We start from the raw sequence: 23,495 nt of genomic DNA, 5'->3' as shown, positions 1-23,495 counted from the left end.
ACAGAAAATGAATTTGGTTGGATCTACTTTTCCTGGGCGGCGGCCACCAGATGTCAGCCTTGTGCCGGACAGGAAACAAGGCGGGTTCTGCTGCTGGTTGGTAATCATTATAATCACGCAGAGCTTACGCTCCTGGCTTTATTCTAGGCGCCAATTTTATATTTCCTCTGCGCCCAGAATGGGTTCTATTACCCTTATTTTATATGTGAGGGAGGGAGCAGGGCCACCGAAGTAAAAGAACGCCGTTGAAGGTTTGAACTGCTAGAAAGTGGTTGGGTCCAGATTTGACCAGAAGCGGCCTGGTTTCTGAGTCCACGCCCCTTTCCTTGGCTCTCATCCCACTGCCCTCACGGTAAAGGACATTGGCGGGTTTCCTGAATCCTTTTCAGCTGCATTAAATAGGGTACCATAAATAGTTCAAGAGCAGTCGTTTATTTTCCCTAAAATTGAACCGTAAAATGCAACTCAAAAATCAATCTCCTTTAGCTGTTATATGTATTTTATAAGCTAATGAGGTCAGGATTTTTTACTTCTCTTACCCCCAGACAAATTGTACCTGGCACAGTGTGTGGCGCATAGTAGGTATACACCAAATATGCCAATGAGTAAATGAACTGCATATACTGAGCGTTAAGGTAGTCTAATGATTAAGTGTATGGACTCTGGCACCAATTGCCAAAAGTTCAAATTCCAGTTCTTCAGGAGCTATGTGACTTTGGACAAGTCACTTAATACCCACATGCTTCATCTGTAAATTGGAGATAAGAATAGTACTTACTTCAGAGCGTGTTGTATTAACGGAGTTAACTTAGAATAGTGGCTGGTGCACACTCTGTTAGCTATTATACTTGTGCAGTTTATAACGTATGAGACCCTCAGGAAAATCCCTAAATTGAGCCAGAGTTCCTGACTCCCCATGAAACAAATTCCTCCTTTCAAGGAAAGTACATGTGCACATGTGGCAGACTACATTTTCCAAAACAAAAACGAAAACAGTATCTCCTGACCCACTTGCTCCTCTAGAACCTTGCCGCTCCACTATCAAAAGGTAGAGTCTGATCCTCTGCTCCTTGAATTTGGGGGGGTTTATGACTCGCTCCTGAGATAACGCAGCTGTGACGTCTACGGCTAGGTCTGAGAAGGCACCGTTCTGTCCACTTCGTTAGCTGGAACACTGCCCTTCGGAGCCCTGAACCACCATTTAAGAAGTTTGCTGAGCCTAGGGCCACCGTATGGTGAGGCCGCACCTACTGTGAAGCACGGGAGCCCCACGTGACCTCCCGAGGGCTGGTTTGCAAAGTGAAATCAGGCCCCGCACTAAAAATGGAACATCTCTCTCTTTTTTTTTTTCACGTGAGGCAACTCTTGGTTGATCTCACAGATTGCAAGGACTTGGCCAACTTACAATCCGGTTTTTTTGTTTTTTATTTTTTTATGCCTACAGCACCTGGTTTTCCTAGGTGGTCTCCCATCCAAGTAGTAACCAGGCCCAACGCTGCTCAGCCGCCGAGATCAGGCAGGATCTGGCTTGTTCAGGGTGGCCGGAGACTGACATTTGTTTTTTGACTGTGGGAAACAGCACTGCTTCAGGGACAGACACGCCCTGCAGTGGTAATAATAGTCACTTACAGAGGTGCTCATCACGTGCCAGGCGCTGGTCTTGGTCTATTGTTAACTGGTGTATCTTCAAAATACCCGTAAGGAAGCAGGTCTCCTTATCATTCCCATTTTTCAAATGAGAAGACCGAGACCAGAGATAGTAAATAACTCGCCCAAAGTCATACAGCTAGTGAGTGGAGGGGGTAGTCCACCACTCATACCTTCTGGAATGACAGGCTGGGGCTGAAGTTCTGGCTCCTCCTTCGGACAGTCAGCCTCCCACTCTGCAGCATTGTTTCTTTTTGAAGGAACTCACTCTCCATTCTAGAAGCACCTCTCCGCCTCAGAGTAAGAGGTCAAAAGATAAGAACTGCATTAGAGGTTCACCACTCTTGGAAAGAATCCTGAACCAGAAGGAGCCATGACTCAGCACCTCTTAAATTCGCAGGTGGAGGCAGGAGAGGAGGGTGATCAGGTGGGTCTAAGGACTCTCTGAGGGCTAAGAGCTTACAAAGTTGATCATTTAATGAAAAGGATTATCCCTCACCTCTGCTCCCAGGCCCTCGGCATTCTTCTGAGAAAGGTCAGAGGTCAGACTGAGACGGAGACCTTAGCCTTTGCAACAGGGAAGCTGTTTGCTCTCTGCACAGGCAGTAGGGATTCGATGCACCAGGGGGAACCCTTCCTGGATTAAGCTGCTAGAGAGAAGCAACTCCCTGGGCACCAGGCCACACGACGGGATCAGTCAGTAGCTACCTAGCACACACGTGAAAAGGCCGCAGGCAGGTTGCTAAAAATCCCACACTAAACCCACGGGCCCGGCTTAGGGACAAACAGGAGACACACAAAGGAGAGAGAATGAACCAGGCCAAGCTGAGCCCATCGTTCGAAATGTAATTCTCCAAAACGTTTATTATGAAATATGTGAAATACAAAAAAGCGTATGTTACAATGAGCATCCATCTACCCATTGCCCAACTTCAGATAAAAAATAACCAATACATTCAAGTCCCCTGTCCACTCACTCCCTGGCTGCCTCCTCGTCCTTCCTTCTTGTATTATTCTTGAGTCTCTTTTAAAAAGAAAATAAAGAGGGAAAAATTAAGGCTAGAAGGAAACAAACTGATTCAAATGTAATGAAAGTGGTTGCAAAGCATTCTGCCAGTGGATAACGACTCGGTGTGGCTGAGGTGAGAGTATTTAAGAGTCTGGAGAAAAAGCGTAAATATAATGTAGCTTTTATTGATTAGAGGAGAAAGGGAATTCAGCTGCATGATACAAAGTTTCCAGTGATCAAATTTCAAAAATGCCCTCCCTTCTGTGTGATAAGAGCTGCTGCCTCTGTCGGGGCAGACAGACTGCCTCCGTCCTGCCCCCCTAACCCACCGGGGACATCACGGGGACATCGCAGGGGACACGTGGAAAGTCGCTGCTTCAAGGAGCTGGTGTGTGCCATCGCACATGGCCAATTCCTGGTCAGTCCCAAGAGGCAAGGGCAGAGAACTACTTCACAAGTAAGTTTGGGCTGACTTTTTTTTGGAGTCTCTTATGACACTTTAAAAGATCTGAGCAGAAAGTAGGGCAAAGGGCCATGAAAGCAGTGCTGTGTGGCGAATGGAATGTCCTCGTCTATGGAATCGTGGTGCGTAACGCGGCGGCCCTGATCAGGCGTTGTACGAAGAGGATGACACACTGCCGCCGTGGCCTGTCCAGTTGGTGTGGATGAACTTCCCTGGTTTGGCCAAGAGTTCATAGGTGTGAGCCCCAAAGTAGTCCCGCTGAGCCTAGAAAGCGGGAGACGAGGCTGGTCAGGGGACAGCGGAGGCCCGCACCCCTGGCGCCCGCCCGGCTACCGCTTCCTGTGTCCTCACCTGGATCAGGTTGGCCGGCAGCATCTCGTGCCGGTACCCATCGTAGAAGGAAAGCGCCGTGGTGAAGCAGGGCATGGGGATGCCCGCCTGGACGCCCGTGCTCACTGCCCGCCGCCAGGACTCCTGCCGAGAGCAAAGCCCCCCGGAAAGGTAACTGGCCCCATCGAAATGACAGATTTCCACCTGCCCCAGACTGCGGGGTGGAAAACGGATGCCCCAGAGTGAAGCCCACCCAGACGGTCCCCGTGCCAGCGGCTCCGGGCTACGCACCTGGCAGTTTTCGACGGCTGACTTAAAGAAGTCGTCCAGGAGCAGGTTCTGAAGTTCCGGGTTCCGATCGAACGCATCTTTGATCCTTCCTAGGAACACGCTGCGACGATCAAGAGGGAGAAGTCAAGAACCTACGCGCAGCAGGCTGAGGGCCGGGCAGGAAGTGGGAAGCCGACGACACGTGCCCCGGGGAGGTGCCAAGCCGCGCTCCTCGCCCCTGCAAGCTGGCTGGATGCTCGGTGAAGACACGGAGCCGGAGCCCCAGCAGGCAAGGCGGAGGGCACGGTGGTTCCCACGACTACTCTGAACGGTGGAGCGGGGTTACTCCCATTAGGACAACAGCTGCACGGGAGAAAGGCGATGCGACCACCCCGCCGTCTGGTGCCCTGCGCACCGGCGAGAGGGCCGACTGCACCAGTTACAGGGACCCTGTTCCCGCAGTGCCCCAAGACCCCGCCACCCGCACAGCAGAGCGGCGCGTCCTCCCACCACTCACCTCCTGATGATGCAGCCCCCCCTCCACATCAAGGCGATGCCACCATAGTTGAGGGTCCAGCCAAATTCAGTGGCCGCCTGTCTCAGCAGCATGAAGCCTTGAGCGTAAGAGATGATCTTGGAAGCGTAGAGGGCCTGAAGGGTGACACGAAGAGCTGCAGTCAGCAAAGTAACCACCTGGTTTCAGCCTTACCCAGCACTCACCACAGGTGCCAGCAAGGACCTGGGCGGGGCAAAGCCTTGGATCAGGCCTGGGAGCCGGGCTGGGCTCCGCCCCCACCCTGTGCCATGGTGTGCTCTCCTGCACGGCTCCCGGCCCCCACTGCCTTTCATGGGACAAACAATGGCTACTGCCAGGGACAGGGCCCCACCTTTCGAATGTCCTCCAGAAATGATTTCTTATCACCTTTAAACTGGATCTTTTGAGGACCCTTCAGCTTTTTGCTAGCTTGAATCCTCTCGTCCTTCAGAGATGATAAACATCGAGCAAAGACCGCTTCTCCTGCGGGGGAGATAGGATGTTGCCTGAGTTCACTCGGAAACCCAGAGCACACAGGAAGACAGAGGCTGAGAGACTCGACCTTCGTCCACAGGATTTCACCAGGATCAGAAAGAACTTTTAGAAAAAGTTCTAAACAGTTAATTTGATAATTAAAACTCCGAGAGTCGGTCTTCCAACAGAAAAATACACAGGGCTTCAACCACAAACATCAACTTACTCAAAGGGAAGTTTTGAGGGAAAAATGAAGTGGTGAAATGACTGTCATTCAGAATTACTCAGTGTTGATCTATGAGTAAAATTTCAATTTCAAACGAGAGGACTTTAATTTTTAAATGCTCACCAAAGACTCAATATTTTCCTTTGAAGCATTAACTACCCATCAATTTGAAATGACTAGTACACTGGGAAGTAACACTTACAGACTCACCCTTAAAACGCTGAGTTTTCTAACTCCTCTGCAGGTAAGCACAGCTCAGATATTGCAGGTTTGGCCGCAATGAAGCAAATATGACAATAAAGTGAGTGGGAATCTTTTTGCTGGGGGAGGGGACCTTGCCTTCGACTTGTAAAAAACACAACACCTGTGAAGCGCAATGAGGTGGGGTGCAATAACGAGGTGCGCCCCTAGTTTAGTTCTCAGTGCATCCACGGTCACTATTAGTTTCATGATTCGACTTCATTTGAATACAAACCTTTCAAAACAGCATTTCACCATTGAGACACTTAGTATCTTCGTGTGTTCTCCCTTCTAAGAGACTTAGACAACTTATGTAACTAGAACTGAGTCGGTGCCTGTGTCCTTGCCAGGCGCTCCGGAGGCTTCTGCAGTGCACACGATGACTTAGCATTTGTGGGCGGAAGCGTCGTAAGAACTGGCGCAAGGAGGCAAGTGTGGCGAAACCCTCGGCGTTGCCCCAGGCTTAGCTGGGACGCCGACTTCCCCATTAGCTCGGCAGACAAAAATGCGCCCACCCAGGAACCAGGTCCAGCCCGCCTTCAACTGGTAGAAAAGGTGCAGCTCCCGGAACGAGAGTAGGGTTCTTTTGGAGACTGTGATACTCTCACACTTGAGTCACTAACGAGTAAACTTCCCCCAACCACTGTCTCCTTGGTCCCCTGCCTCTGGTGTCACTCAGAAAAAGCAGCCAACCTGTTTGGATGCAGTGTGGGACCAAGCAGCCTCCCTCACTGCTGACTGGGACTTACAACCACATGGCTCACGGTAAGAGGCAGAATTAATGAGGAAATCGGAGGAGGAGCCCAGGGCTGGAGAGCCAACCCGCACCTGGAAGAACGAACGGGAAGCTCCCGTGTTCTTACAGGGGACCATTCTGCCAGGACCAAAGATTAGCCTTTCATTAAACCTAAGAGGCACCTTTTTTCCATTCTTTTCCAATCTTGTCAGAATTATCTATTTTATTCTTAAAGAACCAACTTGTAATTTTGTTAGTCCTCTCTTATTACATGTTTTCTGTGTTTATTTCTGCTTTTCATTACTTCCTTCTCTATATACATTTTTGAGTTTGATACTTAGTTTCTTAATATAAGGTAGAGAACATGAATGAGAATTATACACCCACTTCAGGACAGCAATGCTGAAAAAACTTAGGTAAAAATATTTAAGCACTTGAAATGTCCATATTTTTACTTTTTGTATATTTTCTTTTTAAATATTTGGGGGGGGACCTCAGCAAAGTATTCAAAATAAGTGCTGAGTACAGACACTTATGTTATTCTATAAACTTCTGAATGAAAAATTCTATTAATTACCTTGCCCATTAAAAAGATTTAGGTCACTGGCTATAATTAAATCACTAATGTTAAAACTATCCCAAAGATGAAATTGCCGAACAAGACAGTAACTTGGAATTTATCTCAAAGCTCCTGTGACTGCGGATTATAAAGAAGAGATTCAAAAGCAGATTCAGCCTCTCTCCCACTAAGTTTTTCACACATAGGAAGCACCCTAAAAGCTGACGAGGGTTGAACAGATTCTAATGGAAGACCTGGTTCTCAGCTGCCAGTCTCCACCAACATTCCAGAAGGCCGGCAAGGTCAAGAGAGTGAGGCCGAAGGGCTCGGAGAAAGGCTGAACGTTACCGATGAGGGTGACGGGCACGCCGTACTCCAGGGCCGAGATGGCGGTCCACTTCCCGGTGCCCTTCTGCCCCGCGCTGTCCCTGATCTTCGGCAGCAGGTGTTTGCCATCGCTGTCTTGGAACTTGAGAATGTTGGCTGTGATTTCGATCAGGAACGAGTCTAGCTCTGTCTTATTCCACTCCTCGAATGCCTTCGTGCAGGACGGGAAAGAAACCCGGTCAGGCAGGGGCAGCTCCCTGAACCCCTCCGTTCCTCCCGAGCGCGCTGCGGGCTGACAGGCTGCTCCCCAGCGAGCACGGCTGCACCCGTCTGTCTGCCCCCACCGGCGGAGGCTGACGCTGACCAGGGGTCGGCGCGGTCTGCTGACTCTGGGTCGCCGGCACGGTTCTGCCCTCAGGGCAAGTGCTCCCTCTCCTCCCAGGTGTCCGTGCCCCTCCGCCTCCCCAGCGGCCTGCCCTGGTCACCGATCTAAAGGCACCTGCTACACCTCTTCACAGTGAGCGCTGACTAGTTTTACATTATGTGTCTGGCTGTGGCTGGCCGTCTTCCTGGCCCCACGAGGACAGGGACTTTTTTTTATGGCTATGTACCCTCAACATTTAGAACAGAGCCTGGCAAACAGTGAGGCGCTCGTATACATATAACTGAGTGAATATATTAAATACTATGTAAACCAATTAAATAGGAACACAAAAAGAAAAGCACCATTTCTATGAAAACGAAGTCAAACTGTTTTGGAAAGAATGATAACGGCAAGTCAGTGAAACAAAGTAAGCGGAGATAACACAAATTACGAGAAAAAAATGTAAAAACTCTAGGGCTCTGTCGTGTACCTTGCAACTAAGTGTCTTTAGATCATGTTCCCCTTGAAATAACTGAAACTAGACATTCCAGATGGAAAGAAAGATAGCGAGAATGCTAACAAGGACCATATTTAAAGAAAAGGACCTGACTGGTGAATGAATGCATATTCCTATATTTTTGGTTAAAATAAACGTTTACCTAACTAATAATACCGAAGCATTTAGAGAAAATACTGCTGCCTGCAGTTTACTTTGAAATGTACATAAAAAGAAAACACGGAAGGAGGCATGGACGGAGATTCGAAAGCGGGTACAGTAAAATGTTAATGGTGTATCTAAGTAGTGTGTGTACGTGTGTTCGCTGTCCAATTCTTTCAATGTTGCTGTACGCCTGGATGTTTTCATAATAAAATGTTGGGGGAAATGCTAACTGTCAAAAGCCAGTGTCGGTCTGATCAGAAAACAGAGCCTCTGCTGCGCCTCCCACAGGGACAGTGGGAGGATCGAGCAGGACGACGTACGCAGAGTGACACGGGGCCCGACGCACAGTAAAGATCGCGAACGGCGATGGGGCCTTGGGAACTCCCGGCCTCGTGACTAGCTATCATATTTTATAGTCCTGTTACTGACAGCTTCCCTTAAATTAGGCTGAGTCCGACCAGGCCACCAGAATGACCAAAGGAAAAAGAATGCGGAAGGAGGCCTTGGGACAAGCGACCTCCTCCTCATCTGGGCGTGATCTCTGCAGGGCCGCCCAGAGCTCACCTTCGCCATCTCGTTATGCTCCATGCCCAGGACGTCTTTCATCAGGTGGTAAGCCTCGCAGATGAGCTGCATGTCGCCATACTCTATCCCGTTGTGCACCATCTTCACAAAGTGTCCTGCTCCCTCGTCTCCCACCTGTTGGAGTGGCAAGCCCCACGAGGCCGTCAGAGAAGCAGATGATACGCCAGAAAAACCCGTATCAAATTCTCTGGCACAGGTCCCTCCTCATACAGAAAATAACAAATGTAAAGCAAATACGGTAGTGTGAAAATAAGAATCACTATATAACAATTCAAAACAAGCTTCAATCCAGTCCAATGTTATTTAAAACTACAAATTGATTCCTTTAAAGATTTTTCAAAATCCTCAAATTTTTATTCTAAGTACCTATGGCTCCTTAGCCTATATTTTCCATACCTTCTTATGGTTATGAAAAGGAACTCTCCATTCCCTACTCACAAAAGAATTATTTTTCCTGAAGTTACCACTTTTCTGGCACCTAGAGATTCCAAAGTTGTGTGATTAAATCACTTGAACTTTAAAAGCATGAATATACTGTAGTTGTTTTAATGGCTGAGAGATGAAATGACTTTAGGTTGCAGTCTGGCCCTCAACCTTAAAAGCCCAGAAATGCATTCTTGTCAGGGCAAGATGTATAAAATCAGAATACAGTTTATAAGTTTACGATGAGAAATTTAACTACAGGATCTGAGTAGCTACAAGTATCAGTCTGATCAATATATTCTGTCCCTATAGATGAGCTACTTAGGAAGCCCAATTATCTGAAAATTTGTTAGTGGGCAAGGAATCAGAACAAAGGGAGTGACAGGGGTCAAAAATTTAATGACACCTGTCACATGCACCCATCTCATGACAGGATCTCCCGGCCCAGCAGGGACCAGAATTGTGGCCGGCCTGAGCGGTCTCTGCTGGCAGCCACTGCTCAAACTGACAGTGCAGACGTTGGCACCAGAGACTTCCTTTGTCCACTTCCACTGCTGACCTACCCCCTCTGATTTTGACACTTTCTCTGGCCATGAAGTAACACAGCTAACAACATCTTACTTCTCCCCTTCCTGTAACTTCAAAAACGAACTAAGGAGTGCCCGCTCTGCTTATGAATACCAGGTTTTCCGATACCGAGACGAGGCCTTAAGGTTACGGAAAGTCAACCTGACTTGATCGAGACACGTAAGGCATGTACTGGTTTTGAGCTCATAATTTTGTCCTAAGCGTATCTAATAAGTTACCATCATCGTACATTTACTGAAAGTACTCTATTGTCAAGGAATGAAAGTTCCCCTCCTGATCCTTCATATGGACAAGAAAATTACTCAACTCACGAAATCACAGCACTGGCCTAACTTTTAAACTCAACGACCAGTTTAGCTGCTATAGCCGAAGTCACCCAGCACTGTGAGACCCAGGAGGGACGACTCCCTTACTCCTCATACGCCTCATCCTGGTTTCTTCTCTGCTTTTTATCTCATATGAAATATAATAAAAATAGCACATACAAATGCTTATATAAAAGGAAAAGGGATTAGCAGCTAAAGAGATCTTGGAGATCATTCGGTCCAAGCCCTGTTATTTTACAGGTAAGAAAGCTGAAGTCTACGTAGGCAAAGTGACTGGCCTAATGCCACCCAGTGAGTTAACAGAAAGCCAGAATTACAAATGAGGTCTCCCAGCCTACTGTTTTTTCGTCCACGGTATGGACTTAGGCTGTGACAGGGACAAAAGTTATTTTTATGCCAACAAAAACTACAGGAAGGGGAGGTGTGAATGAGCCCAGCCACGTTTACGTTCAGGGCAAAGGCCACAGCTTACCCTGTTCGAGCAGAGTCCCTACCAAGGCAGGCAAAAAAAATTTCTTTCCTCAGCCATGAAGAAACATGGCTTAAAATAATCTTATTCCACCTCATCCTTCCTGTTCCTTTTTAAGGACTCTATCTTTTATGATTTGAGGAAGATTGCCTTTAGGGCCAACCTCAAGGCTATGCACAGTCAATTGGGGTACGAGGATGTGTACCATAAGCACACATTTTACGCCTCAGCTATGCTAGCGGCTTGAGAATTGAGACGCTAATGTCACAAAGCCAACCGGTCCTGTGCACTTGCTCAGGTCCACGGCCATGGTGCCAGCTGGGTGTGCAGAGGGGCCCAGCACTTGCCCAGTCACAGCAGGGTTCTCCGGTCCCCACTTTCGCAGCGATGCCCTGGAAGATCGTCTTGATGTGGGGCCTGTGGAAAGGAACCGCAGAGTTTAACCACTGAGACCTTAAACACCCACGGCCCCCCAACTCTCCCCCACACTAATCCTTTTTTTTCCTAATAGGTGGAAATGCCCACAAAAAAGTAATGAAGTGTCTAGTCCTCCAGGTGAACTGGTCAGAAGCTGCGGACTGCCCGATCTGAGCAGAGAAACAAAGCCAGGGGCGGGGGGCAGAAGCTCCCCCAAAACTCTGGAAGAAATGTCTACTGCGCTGTCAAAGGTGGCTGTGGTCCCCACAGCGAGCAAGTTCCTGCAGGGACCGACCTGACTATTAGTCGGGACGCATGTTATCAAGTACGCTCCATTCCCGACAGAGAGAATCGTGCACATTTCCAAGAGCTACACTCATCAGTGTTCAGAGAAAAAGCAGCTGTTCTTCGTGGCTCCCACGGCCCCCGAAGAGGAGGATGCATTTAACTCCTGATGCTTTTTCCTTACTGTTCTCACTACTGACCAGTGAAGGCTTCTTCACCAAGTTTTTGGTACAGATACAAAACCTGACAGGGCTGTACAGTTAACAAACGCTTAGGATCAGGGGGCTAAGACACCTACACTGTCAGCTTTAGAATTTCCCTGAACTTCTACTGAGTGTTTTGGGTAAAACGCCATTTCCACTTCCACCAGACCATGTGATAAAAGTGAATTAATAAGCGGCTGGGGCACCTCGCACGTCAAACATTTTCATGTGTATTCTGTGTTCCGTCGGTATTTCTAAAGAGCCCACCCCACGGGCAAACACTCTGAGATAAAGACTTTTAAGTTTCTGAGAAGCAAGGGCTCTGCCTCTCGATTTAACATACTGAAGAGAACCCTAGGCTGACCCATCAGAGGCAATTTAAAGAATAGTCTTCTCCACTAAACCTTTCGTCTATGGGGATTAGGTTTGATCACTCCTTACTTTAACGCCTTCTAAAACTCTAGCATGTTTAGAAAATTAAATTATAACTAATTTAGAAAAGAATGGTTCCTTCCCACGTCTCCCTCAAACGGAGCCTTCCTCTTCTATTTCTTAACTTCTGCTCCCCCTCTGTCTGGTTACGTATGATGAATTCTTTGAATCTTTTCATTTTGATTCTCCATCCCGCTCACCGCCCCCATCCAGAGTCTTCTATGGACAACACTCCCCCTTATGTACAGCACCATGAATAGCGTAAAATTTTTTTTTTTTCAACCAAGTCAAATAAAAAATTTCTCCCTCATTCCCAGGGACAAAAGAGGCCCCGTCAGATTTTTCCATTACTCACTATTATTAAATCAAGTTATTTTAGGACCAGACATCAGTTCAAGGGGCAGACCTCACTCCTCCATCCAGACAGCGCACAGGACATTGTCTGAACTGCTTCCTTAAAGTCCCCGAACCCTTTTAGCCTATTTACAACTTCCATTATCCATCTTGGTGGGAATAACAGAAAAAAAAAGGCGAAAGAGGAATATACACGTTTTATAACAAAGCAACGAAACGTCTGGACAAAATACGTCCAGCATCTCGCACGTCCAACACTCAGTCACCCCGGAGATCGGGGCGGCAGCACTGCTCACGGCTCACTCGTCTGCCACGTGCACGTGCAGGCCCCCTCGTGCTGAAACGGGGCGGGGTTCTGGCACTCACCAGGCTTCCTTGTGCCCTCCTGGCATAAGGGATGGGCCATACCGGGCCCCGTCCTCTCCACCACTAACTCCGCTCCCCACAAACAGGATTCCCTTGGCCTTGAGATCTCGACATCGTCTCTGTGTGAGAGAGAAATGATTTCATCATGCTTTTATAAAGTAAGTTTCTCCCAATGAATGAGAGTAAGAGTGACAGGTATGAAGAGCCATATTTGACAGGAAATGACTCAGGAATCCAAGCATAACTTGATCATTGAAGAAATTGGATCTCCTCAGTTTGGGAGTTAAAAAAAAAAAACCATGGAAGTTTAAGATAGCAGTCCTGTCCCTGACCCCAAGGGAAGTGATAAAGCCGAACAAACGTTCTCATTTCACTGGAAAGGATCTTGCACAATCACGCAACGAAGAGTTGGTTTAATACAGGCACGACTGCTGCCCCTCGGCGCTTTGGGCCACACAGGGACTTCTCCCAGCACACGGGACCACCGGCGCAGTGGCCCTCGGCCCCGCCAGACACGGAGGTACCGTGGGCTGGCGGGGGAGGAGGAAGAGTTACGCCTACGCGCTCAGCCTGCGGTGTTTAAGTGGCAGTTGTCCTTTTGAGTTATGTGTGACAGATGAGCCCTTCATCCGTCAAACAAGGCTGGGAGCTGCTGCACCAGTACCAGCCCCCCAAGTCAGCACCGCAAAGGGTCGGGCCACTCTTGCCACGTGTGTAAGGCTGACACTTTTTTCTAGAATGTTCTCGGAACACGGAAGAATCCGGACTGAAGAATACTTACTGTGGTGTCCCTGTATTCAGAATTTCCTCCATCAATGATGATGTCACCGGCGTCTAACAATGGAACCTATAACCAGATACCAGCGTTAAAGTGGCCCAGAGATGTGAAAGACAAACATAAAACATACCTCGGCCAATTAAAACAAACAAGAATTCAGCCCCAAAAAACCTAGTCTAAAAGTATGTATTACTGAATTTTCAATAATCCTCTGTGACTAGAGCTAGACCCTGTTTACAAGCTCAGCCTAGCAAACCCAGTCAGAGCTCTCCACAACTGAAATAATTCCTCTTAACTAGGATTTGACAACAAACGAAACGTACTTGGAAAATTCTGTGTTTCCCATGCGTGCCACCTGCCTGGTTTATAGTCCCAGACTGGCCTTGTTGAACGTTTTCCTACGGTGTGCCGGTCGGGCTGCTGTATTATTTCTTGCTCCGTGCCCCCCACGAGGCTCCAGTTAGTTCACAGCGCTTAAGATTTTCCTACGCTGAAGAACGATCTACCCTTTTCCAGTCCATCTTGTCTCTCTCTAGTTAATCACGGGCGGCCTGACAGCGGGCTACACAAAAAGCTTACTATGTCTTCTGTCACGTTCTTCCTTTCTAGGTCATTTTCTTAAAAAATGGTAGGTAGCGTACTGGTTACACATTTCCTGCAGAAACACTGCTCGAAATGTTTGTCCCCTGCCTTTATTGTCGCTACACTTCTCACAAGAAAACATTCCTTCCAAATGGCCAGCGCCTTGGTTTTCAGAGCCGTGACTGCACTCGTTTTTAAGTATCTAAATAAATGATTTCCACTGGCTCCCCTTCGCCTATGCGCATGTTTTTGGAGGGACAAGCACCCCGAGGCTGCAGGGCACTGGCAGTGAGGTGAGGAACCCCAGCCCGACCCCGACCCCCCACTAATACAGTCTTCTTCCTAGACAGGCTGAGGGAAGGGGCCCTAAACATATCCGGGAAACTATCGAAACAGGCGAGAGCTGCTGTTATCCCCACTGGTGGCTCCTCTGCCACAGCCATCCCAGTGGGTGAGTGGCCATCAGGCCTTTGGTGGGAACAAGCTGGGGAAAGGATGGCCAACAGATAAGTATGAGACAGCCTGGTGATGGGCCCGCTGTCCCCTAGCCTTGGGGGGAGAGGGAGGAAAGCCTCGGCGAGGCAGCAGACTACACCTGACTGTCTGTGGTTACAGAACCAGGAGCAGCCCCTACGTGACGCCCACCCCACACGGGCCGATGATCGGGGACCGGAATGGCAACTGAGGCATTCCTCCCCGAGACGCTTTAGGGGACTCAGCACCAGGGCACCCGGCAGGGCCATTGTGGTCTATACTTGTTTTTTTCCAAAAAACATATATTTGCTAAAGCTAACAACTAGTACAGAAATAAGTAACCAGGGTGTCATTGCTAGGGCTCCCTGAGACGATCTCTTGTTACGTATATTAAATTATACAACGATTTGGGAATTGATACCTTACAGGGACACCGAGAAAAATGAAATCTATTTCTAAATTTGGACACTAAGGTTTATTAGTGAATGGCACTAAATGATCATAATACACAATCAAAATTAAGTTATTTTGAAGGTCAGAGACAGAGCCCACTCAGATTACCAGTCACGCGCTGCGTAACGACGTTTCGGCCGAGGCTGGACCACTCGTACTACGGGGCTCCCTTAAGATTACAACGGAGCCGAAAAATTCCCACTGCCTGGCGAGGCGGCAGCCAGCGTGCCGTCACAGCGCGACTCGTGATGTGTTTGCGGTGATGCTGGCGTGAACGAGCCTGCGCTGCCAGTCGTATAAAAGCGTAGCACGTGCAATTATGTACAGCACATCACACTTGATAATGATAAATGACTGTTACTGGTTTGTGTGCTTACTGTACCCTACTATTTATCGTTAGTGTGTACTGATCTTTCTACTGATTATAAAAAAAAAAATTTGCTGTAAAACAGTGTGCCGTGTCATGCCGGCAGCCTCACACACCTCGCATCTCTCGATGGCATCACTGCCTCTCGACGACTTAATCTCGTGTTGTTTTGTGCACTAACACGCTGCACGGGCTGCAACGGCAGCGGCGGGCTACGCCGTACGGCCGAGGCGTGCCGGAGGCCACGCCATCTTCTAATGATGCACTTCTCAGAACGTGCCCCACTGCTGAGTGGCGCATGACTGTGCTGTTTCTGATGAATTCTTCTTGAAACGTCTCTCGGTGTCCTCAGATTGTTATATATAAGGAATTATTACCACCGGAGGATATGCTGTGACTTAATTAGTACCAATTAAGCAATTATTTTATCAGGACTGGGCAGTTCACACTCAGAAACTGAAAGGAGACAACAAATTTCTTAAGTAAAAAGAAGTGAAACAGCTAAAGGAAAAAATGTGGAAAGTTTTGTCACGTGAGCAGCAGCTGGGAGCAGAGATGACCTCACCAATTTCTCAACGAAATCGTCAACAGCCTGACCGGCCTTCACAAGCAGTATGACCCGCCGGGGCTTCTTCAGCTTGGAGACCATCTCCTCCAAGGAGTGAGCACCGACCACCCTGGTTCCCTTCGCCTCACTGGCCAAGAAGGCATCGACTTTGGAGACTGTCCTATTAAAAGCGCAGACCTAAAAGGACAAGAAAGCTGATTAGATCCATGACATACAAGACCTTCACACTATGGAATACGGGACAATGAAATTTCTCTTCGGCCCAAGATTTTGGGGAGGTTGCCTTTGCCTTCGCCTTTCTCCACCCAAGTTCTGATGGACCACTCTGAAGTTAAGTTTAGAGGATGAAATGGCAGAGAACTGAATCTAAGCAAAGGTCAACGACCCCGGCACATCGGGCACGAGTCTGTCACGAGCTGGTTAGAACTCGAATCTAGGAACCAGCTGGTTCCAGACTCGTATCTTTTGCCACTGATAACACTTGCGTCTATGCTGGTTTAATATTTATTTGTGAATTTTTCACTATCCTCAGCTCTCATGAAGAGATAAAGTCAGCTGCACACACCCAGCAGGATTTCTCCTCCTCAAATACTGAGGGGCTTATTCAGGCTGCAAACCTTACAGAACCGACAAGTGTGTTTAGCAGGACTCTTCCTCACAGAATTATGAAATTGGCTGGCCCACACCCACACGTGAAGTGGTGCTTCTTCCTTGGCAAAAAAACATCATAAGCAGCAACAGAGCAAATATGAAGAAAAATATGCTTTTTGTTATATGGCATCTTTGAAATCAGCAGGTCAATCACCGGTACTCAGGCTAATGTACACCAAGATCCCGTAAAAGAATGTGTCCCTTGTGACTTACCACAAAGCCGTGGTCATTCATGTTCAAAATTAAGTTCTGGCCCATGACAGCCAGTCCAATCAGCGCAATATCAGCTCTGAAAGACCAGAGAAAAGAACAAAGAGAAAAATGTGTCGGTTCCACGGAATCCATTCCAAATCACCACCCAGAGTTTCCGAGCTTTTGCTATGATTAATAACTTGTTTTAACTTTTCCTCTGTCCCCCTACTCTCCTTTACACTTTAGAACCCAGGTATGCAGCCTTCCATGAAACTATGCACAGACCACTCCCCTACTCTGTCACTTCAAGGGACCTCAAATTCTCCTGAGATCTAACCACGCACGTACGAGGGGATGCAGGGCATGTAATCACGGCACGTAGGCACTACTCTATCTGGCAATAGCTTGTTCCAGGAGTCCCCGTGCCCTGCAGCGGGGCGAGGCCCCCGCTGGCAGAGCCGCCGCCGGCCAGCCCCCTGCCCTGCAGACCCGCCCGGCTCCCCCTGGCCCCGCCGGCCCCCTCGCCGCCCTTTCCAGCCACCGGGATCCGCCCGGCGCCCGCGCTGCCGCGAGGAGCACACGGCCCGGCCCCATGGAACCGCGAGGCTGCGCGGCTGGCTCGGGATCGGGGGCCCGGGCCCAAGGGGGCTGAGACCCCGCAGGCCTGGGGCTCTGGGCGCCACGAGGCTGGGCTCGCGCGACCCCCGGGGCCGAGGCGACGTCGGGGGCGGCTCCGCCCTTTGGAAAGTCCCCGGCCGCCCGTGGGCCGTCACTCACTGGGCCATGGCGGCGACGGCGGACCCGGCGAGAGCGAAGAGTGGAGGAGGGAACAGGACGCGCGACGCGGGCGACCGAGACTGAGACCCGCGGCGGCCGGCCTCCCCGGGCCGCGGCCCTGGCCCGCCGGCGCTGGCCAATCGGAAGCACGGGGTGGAGCCGTGCAGACACGCCATTGGTCCTTCCGGGCGCCTGTTACACCATCCGAGGCAGGCGGGCCCGCCCCCTCCCGGGGGGCCGACTCAGGAGAGCGCCGAGCACATCGATGACATCGCCCCTGCGCTGGCCCGGGCGCGCGGACGGGCGCGGGCTGGGAGGCGGGTCCGGGGCCGGCTCTGTCCGGCCTGCCAGGCTCCGCGCAGCAAGGACCATGGGGCAGGTTGGGTCGCGCTTTCGGGGTGCCAGGCACATGAACGCCCGTCATCTGAGGGTCCCTCACTCCTTCCTCCCCGTGCTGCCTTGCGCTGTGGGGCTCAAGTATCGTGTCGCTCAGCTCCGGGCAGGGACCGAGGTCTACTCATCTAGTATTCGTGCAAGTGCCATGGGTGCCAGGAAACGTTGGCCCTCACACGACCCCGTGTGGCCCTCACACGACCCTGTGCAGGAACATAGGCCGTTTTTGCAGGTGAAGAAACGGGCGCAGAGAGAGCAGGCGCTGAATGTACTTGGGGTGTGATGGGCCAGGCTTGGAGGTCGAGTCATTGAACCTCTTCCTGTACAGCTGAGGAAACTGTTACTTAAAAGTTTCTCAGTTTTAATTTTTAAATCGTAAACATAGCTCACATAAACCAAAGCTCTTTGGGTCCACAATAATTTTAAGGGTAAAGGGTCCTCGGACCAACCAGTTTGAGAACCTCTGATCTAGCCCAGGTATTTTAGAGTTGAGGAAAATGGGCTGAGACTTGCTGAGTCAGGGAGTCACTAGAACTGCCCCTCGGGAGACGGGTAAATGCTCGCCAAGATCCCTCTCGATAAAACCTGGGATTCAGAGAGCCAGCTTCAGTGGTAGGACAGCACAGTTATCGAAGTCAGATCAGATGGCTTCCCAAATGGTCTGGAATGTCTTTCTTGGGAGCTGCCTGATGGAGAGGTTAGGGAATGAATGGGCTTTGCTGTCCCACTGACCTTATCTCACTCTGGTTCCATTTTTTTCTACCTGTGCAATTTGGGGCAAGTAATTGAATCCGAGTTTCCTTATGTGTTAAACAGGAATGACAAAAATCTCACAAGGTAGCTCTGGGGCTCAGTGAGACACATTTCCGGAAACTTGTGTCTGACACTTAGTATCCATATATGAGTTTCCACCTTTTTTACGGGAAGGACTCAGAAGAGAGGTGAACGGTGGTGGGAAATAGGACCGAATCAAACTATTGCTCTAAGGCTTCCTCGTGAAACCTGGGAGAGAGACGAGCACCCCGCAGCTTCCTGCAAAGCTGACTGGTTCCCACGGTTCCAGCTAAGCTGGTGAAAAAATGATCCATTTCTCGAATTGTTTGATATAGAAAAGCTCCCATTTGACCATGACCTAGCCATGCATTTGGCATATCTATCTTCCTGATCCAAATACACATCGTCTTAGGTGTTTTATCGTCTTCCCCATGGTTTTTACCTCTGTTCTACACCCCTTCGGCGTGCCCTAAATAGGGTGCACCAGCACATCCTATTAAAGTATCATCCCGCACCACCCAAGCACCTTGATACAATGTCTGGAAACAATGGGCCTCAGTCTGAGCTTTCTTCCACGGGGTTGACCACTGTGATAATGCAGTTTTTTCTTGTAGAGCAGGTCTGCCAGCACTATTACTCAGTTTTGTTTTTTAATCTGGAAATGTCTTTGTTTTGCCCATAGTTTTGAAGGGTGGTTTTGCTGGATAAAAAAATCCTTGGTTGACAGTTTTTCTTTCAGCACCTTGAGTATCTCACTTCAGTGGCTACAGCTTTCAGTTTCCAATGAGTAGTCGACCACTAATCATACTATCAGTTTCCTGCGCACTCTCTTGATGTTTTTAAAAACATTCCCATTAGTTTCCAACAGTGTATGATGTGTCTACTTGTGGATTTCTTTGTGATTATCCTATTGGGATTAATAGAGTTATTACTGTAGATTGATATCCTTCAACACATTAAGAGTTCTTAGCTACTAATTCAAATAAATTTTTTCTGGTCTTTCTCTCCTCTCCTTCTAGAATCCAATTTCACATAGCTAGTACTCTGTTCAGATTCTTTACGACATTGCTATATAGTAAAAAATATTTACTGTATTTACTAAATTGCTACATAATTGTTTTTAACTTGGCCTCCTGAGGGTCGGCCTGTGTCTCCTTAACTTAGTTGCCAGCCAATTTGGAGATGTTGTGCTTAGATACCTGGGCTGTGCATCTGCGTGGGCACTGGGAAGTTCATTCACAGCTCACCCGCTTCTCAAGTCTTCCTGGGCTTTCACTTTCTGCTGGGCTTTCTGGAGTGTCCCAGTCAGCAAGGAGGTGTTGAGAGCCTCTCTAGTCCCTCCGCACTCTCATTTCCAGTCTCCCTGTTAAAGTTATGGCTAGTCTGCTGCTTGCTCGAAACCTCAGGCGAGTAAGCCGTGTTTTCCATTCATTTCTCACCAAGATTGCCACTTTCAGCTGATAGAAAAGTTCCAGGACTACCAGCTCCCGCCACCCTCCCACCCCCAAACACACGTGATCAGGTTTGCTCCCCTGGAGCAAAGCCCTGAGCTGGTAAAACAACTTTTCTTACTAACAGAGAGAAGGAAAGATGGGGAGCAGCCCCAAGCAAGAAGTCTGCAGGCTCCCGCCGCTCTTACCTGAAGCTCTAGAGATCTTGTTCCCCAAGAATAAACGCTTTTTAATGTGTCTGCCTTTGGTCAATTTCAAAAGCCTTGAAATGTTTTTAGGATTCCCCTCCCGCCCCCCAATTTTATGCTTTATTTTTGCAGTGAGCATGAGCATGCCATGCCCCTTTTCCACTGCCTCAGTCAGCACTCCACGGCATAGGCCTTTTGTCTGCAGGGAAGGCCCTCATCTTGAGTCCACCAGAGAGTGGTCAGGGTCTGGGGACTTGTACTTAAGGCACTGGCACTGACATGAATCCCACGCGGGGTGCTGCCTCCTCCGGCATTCCTCCTCCACAGGCCAGATTCGGCACCTCGGCCTTGCAGAGAATGAGATCCAGAAGCAGAAAATGCCGAGAGAAGCTTCAGAAAGGACAAAGGGACTGGAAACTCCCAAGGCCCTGCCGTTCTCCAGGGGCTAAGTCTGCAGGCTCCTTGCCTGCAGGGTTTCCACCCCCTGTCTGTCCAGCCTCCTTTCCCGTGTTGAAATGAGCTAACGTCTAGGAGAGTCCTTCATTAACTTCGAATTGCTATATGATTCTAAGACGCCATTATTACTATCACCTAATATGACAGGGAAACTCAGCTCAAGGAAGCTGATTTTCTCAGCCAGTGCTCGAAGGAACTGAACTTTAACCCAGGTCTACTTAGGGCGGAGCCCAGAGCTCTTTCCTAATCAGATTAGCAGGCCATAATCACGCACACTCACAGACAGATCCTCCCAGTGAAATTGGGTACAGCTAGCTCTATTTTAGAGATGTTTAGTTGACTTTGAACAGAAGCTGAATTGAAATTGACTTTCAATGACTAGTTTCGCAGAACAGACAACACCTGCAGAAATTTTATAGGTGGCACTTGACACAATGGCCCTCTTCAAGAGAGCCTCGGTACCTCCCCCACACCTTTGACTTTGTTGAAACTATTTCCTCTTTCTGTGGGGTTCCTAAGGAGAAAAGCCTACCATCACATTCTGTTCCAGCAACAAATTGATTGCTCTGGCCTGAGATTTGTCAAGGGAGAAGTTATGCTGAGTCAACGTGACTAAATATCTGGACACACCCAAGTTACTATTAAATAAGCTCCTTTTAAAGCAAACCTTTAAACATCGAATCAAATAGCCAATAATTTTTTCTTCAATTACTAATGTTATAGGCTACACAGCCTTCTCACTTCTTGGTTAAGGTGCTAACCACCAGAAAAATTTACTGCTTCCCAGGATTGTTGGAGAACTACAGCAGATTGGCTTAAAGAGAGCAGGGCTGGGATAAAAGGCAAGTCTGCCCCAGAGGTGGACACAGTAAAGCCAGGGCTTCCTAGTGCTAGAGTTTCATGCTGACCTTTCAGTTTTTTGAAAATTCTCAAATGCTTGGCTTAGATTGCTTAAGAAAGTCAACACACATTACTATTTATCTGAACAACTTTTGGCCTTGCCCTAACTCCCCAAATCCCAACTGAAGGCATGGGCAGGGAGCGTACAAAAACAGCCCCTCTCTGCGAACCTCCCAGGGCTGGATCCTTTGTTTGCCTTACATAAGAGGGTGTGTAAGTAACACACTGGTTGGGGCAGATTTGAAAATCCCAGCTTTGCCACTTACTTGCTATATAATTCCTGCAACTGAACACAAATGACTTGTTCACATGCTAGCTAGAAAGAACGAGGTTTTGTAAACACCCAGAGACCACATATTCTAAAGCCAGATAAGCAAGTGACATGCTTAGAAAAGCTAAAAATTTAGGACTCTGCCTCCGCAGTCCTGTGAGGAGTTCATAAGGGAAAGTGGGAAACTCAGCGCCCAACCCAAAGCGGAACGGCAAGAAATAGCAGAGAAAAGTAATGCGTTAAATGCGCACCGCACCCTGGGACACCCCGATGTTCTGCACTGTCAGCTCCGGGAGAGACGTGGAGACTCACAGCGAGGGGCCCTAGTGAGGGACCAATCCTGTGTGACCCTGGGTGAGGTCTAGTTGCAGGGGAGAACCAGGTTTATGAACATAAATTCTGTTTAAATAAAAAACTCGGTGGAGCTCAGGAAGACATGGCCCGATGCAACCCCTAGACCGCCCTAACTCTAAGGCCAGTCCCAGGAAGGCGACGCTCGGAGAGGGCCTGTGCCGGCTCCTGTCCCTTCGCTGTCTGCTGCCTGCCCAACTTTGCGTCGCCTCCTGGGGCTGTGGGTAAACCGCAGTGCGCCCCTAGGCCGAGGGCCGACCTCTCCACGGTGCGTCAGCTCCAACCCCGCCGCTTACACTGGGGCGCGCTCCGGCAAACCCCTTCCAGGTCGCCCACCCCCATCAGCGGCACACGCTGGGCCAGCTCTTTTCTCTATAACGAAACCCTCTCTGGGTCCCACGTCCCCTTCCCTTCTCCCCTTTACAGCAAAAGCCTTTGAAAGAATTAGCTGTACTCATTCCTTCGACCTCCTCTTTCCCTTGAACCTACTCGTTAGGCTTTCTTCGGCATCACCCACGAAAATGCTCTGCTCGCTGGACGCCGTTAGGGTAGAGGGGCTGCTGATACCTCCTCCCACGGAAGGAGCTCCCCGTACGGGACACTCCTGCTTCTGCCCGCCCCTCACAGACCCCCGTGGAAAGGATAATCCTGTGAGTTTAGAAGGAGCCCCTATGCGTGGACAGCCTGCCGCGTCCTGCCTCTCTCTGAGGGCCTCGCTGCCTCCTGGAACATTCTCTGCTGCTCCTCTAGACTTTTGCTGTTAAGAGGGCACCCCCCCCCACACTCCTGCCAACAGCAGCACTGACGTCACTTGGAAGCTTCTCAGGAATGCAGATTCTCAGGCCCCGCAGGGTCTGCTCAGCCAGAACCTGCGTTTTACCAGCGCCCCCAGGTGAGTGCGCCTGGCGCAGGCTGCAGGCGGCCGAGCACCGCTTCCAACCCTCTTTCCTGAGGCTCGGTGGGAGGGACTCCATTTATCCACCGATGCAGCCACAGTGTCTAATCGCATCTTTAACAGGAATAGAGATAAAAATAAATGACACTTTGAGCTCCCAACTGCCTTATTCTTTTGTTTCTTGTTTGCTCTGAAATTGGGGAAAAGCGATGATGTTCACTGATTCCATCAAAATTCTTAAGGCCTCCCTGCAGTCAAAGCCTGTGGTCACGGCTCGGTTTTTACTTTAACGTGTCGGCAACACAGTCACCCCTCTCTCCGCCTGCACACACCTCCTTACCTGCTTGCCAAGTGTCACCGTCTCCTCGGCAGGGGCCTCGTCGTCGCTGGGCCGTCCTCTCGCCCGCCCCCCTCTCCGAGCGCTGCGGGACACGAGCCCTGGTTCTCGCAGCTACGCTCACTCCCCCGACCTCCTCGCCTCGCACCCTCGCCTGCCCCCCCCCCACGCGGACTCGTCCCGCATGTCCGCCCCCAGCCCCAGCCTCCCCTGAGTCCAGCGAGTACACCCGACGGCCTCACCCACTACACCTGCAGGTGGAAACGCTGATACCGCAAAGCGGACGGGACCAAAATCAAACTCCCACTTCAGCACCGCCCTTAACTGCTCCCCTGCCGATCTTTTCCA

General features: G+C 49.5%; 1 protein-coding gene across 1 annotated transcript; it reads right to left on the bottom strand.

Moving 5' to 3' along the window:
* Window positions 1-2,821: 2,821 nt before the first annotated feature.
* Window positions 2,822-17,244, bottom strand: PGD (phosphogluconate dehydrogenase). The gene is made up of 13 exons (XM_016149375.2): window positions 17,132-17,244; window positions 16,376-16,451; window positions 15,509-15,688; window positions 13,071-13,136; window positions 12,290-12,408; window positions 10,580-10,649; window positions 8,406-8,540; window positions 6,838-7,027; window positions 4,607-4,737; window positions 4,237-4,370; window positions 3,741-3,840; window positions 3,471-3,593; window positions 2,822-3,383 (listed from the first exon to the last, which is right to left on the bottom strand). Exons 1-13 carry the CDS (start codon window positions 17,137-17,139, stop codon window positions 3,264-3,266), a joined length of 1,452 nt encoding a protein of 483 aa, XP_016004861.1. The 5' UTR covers window positions 17,140-17,244; the 3' UTR covers window positions 2,822-3,263.
* Window positions 17,245-23,495: the final 6,251 nt, after the last annotated feature.

Source organism: Rousettus aegyptiacus, unplaced genomic scaffold (genome assembly GCF_014176215.1).
Source record: "Rousettus aegyptiacus isolate mRouAeg1 unplaced genomic scaffold, mRouAeg1.p scaffold_m13_p_1, whole genome shotgun sequence".
Lineage (NCBI taxonomy): Eukaryota > Metazoa > Chordata > Mammalia > Chiroptera > Pteropodidae > Rousettus > Rousettus aegyptiacus.
This window is presented reverse-complemented; position numbering and strand designations above follow the sequence as displayed.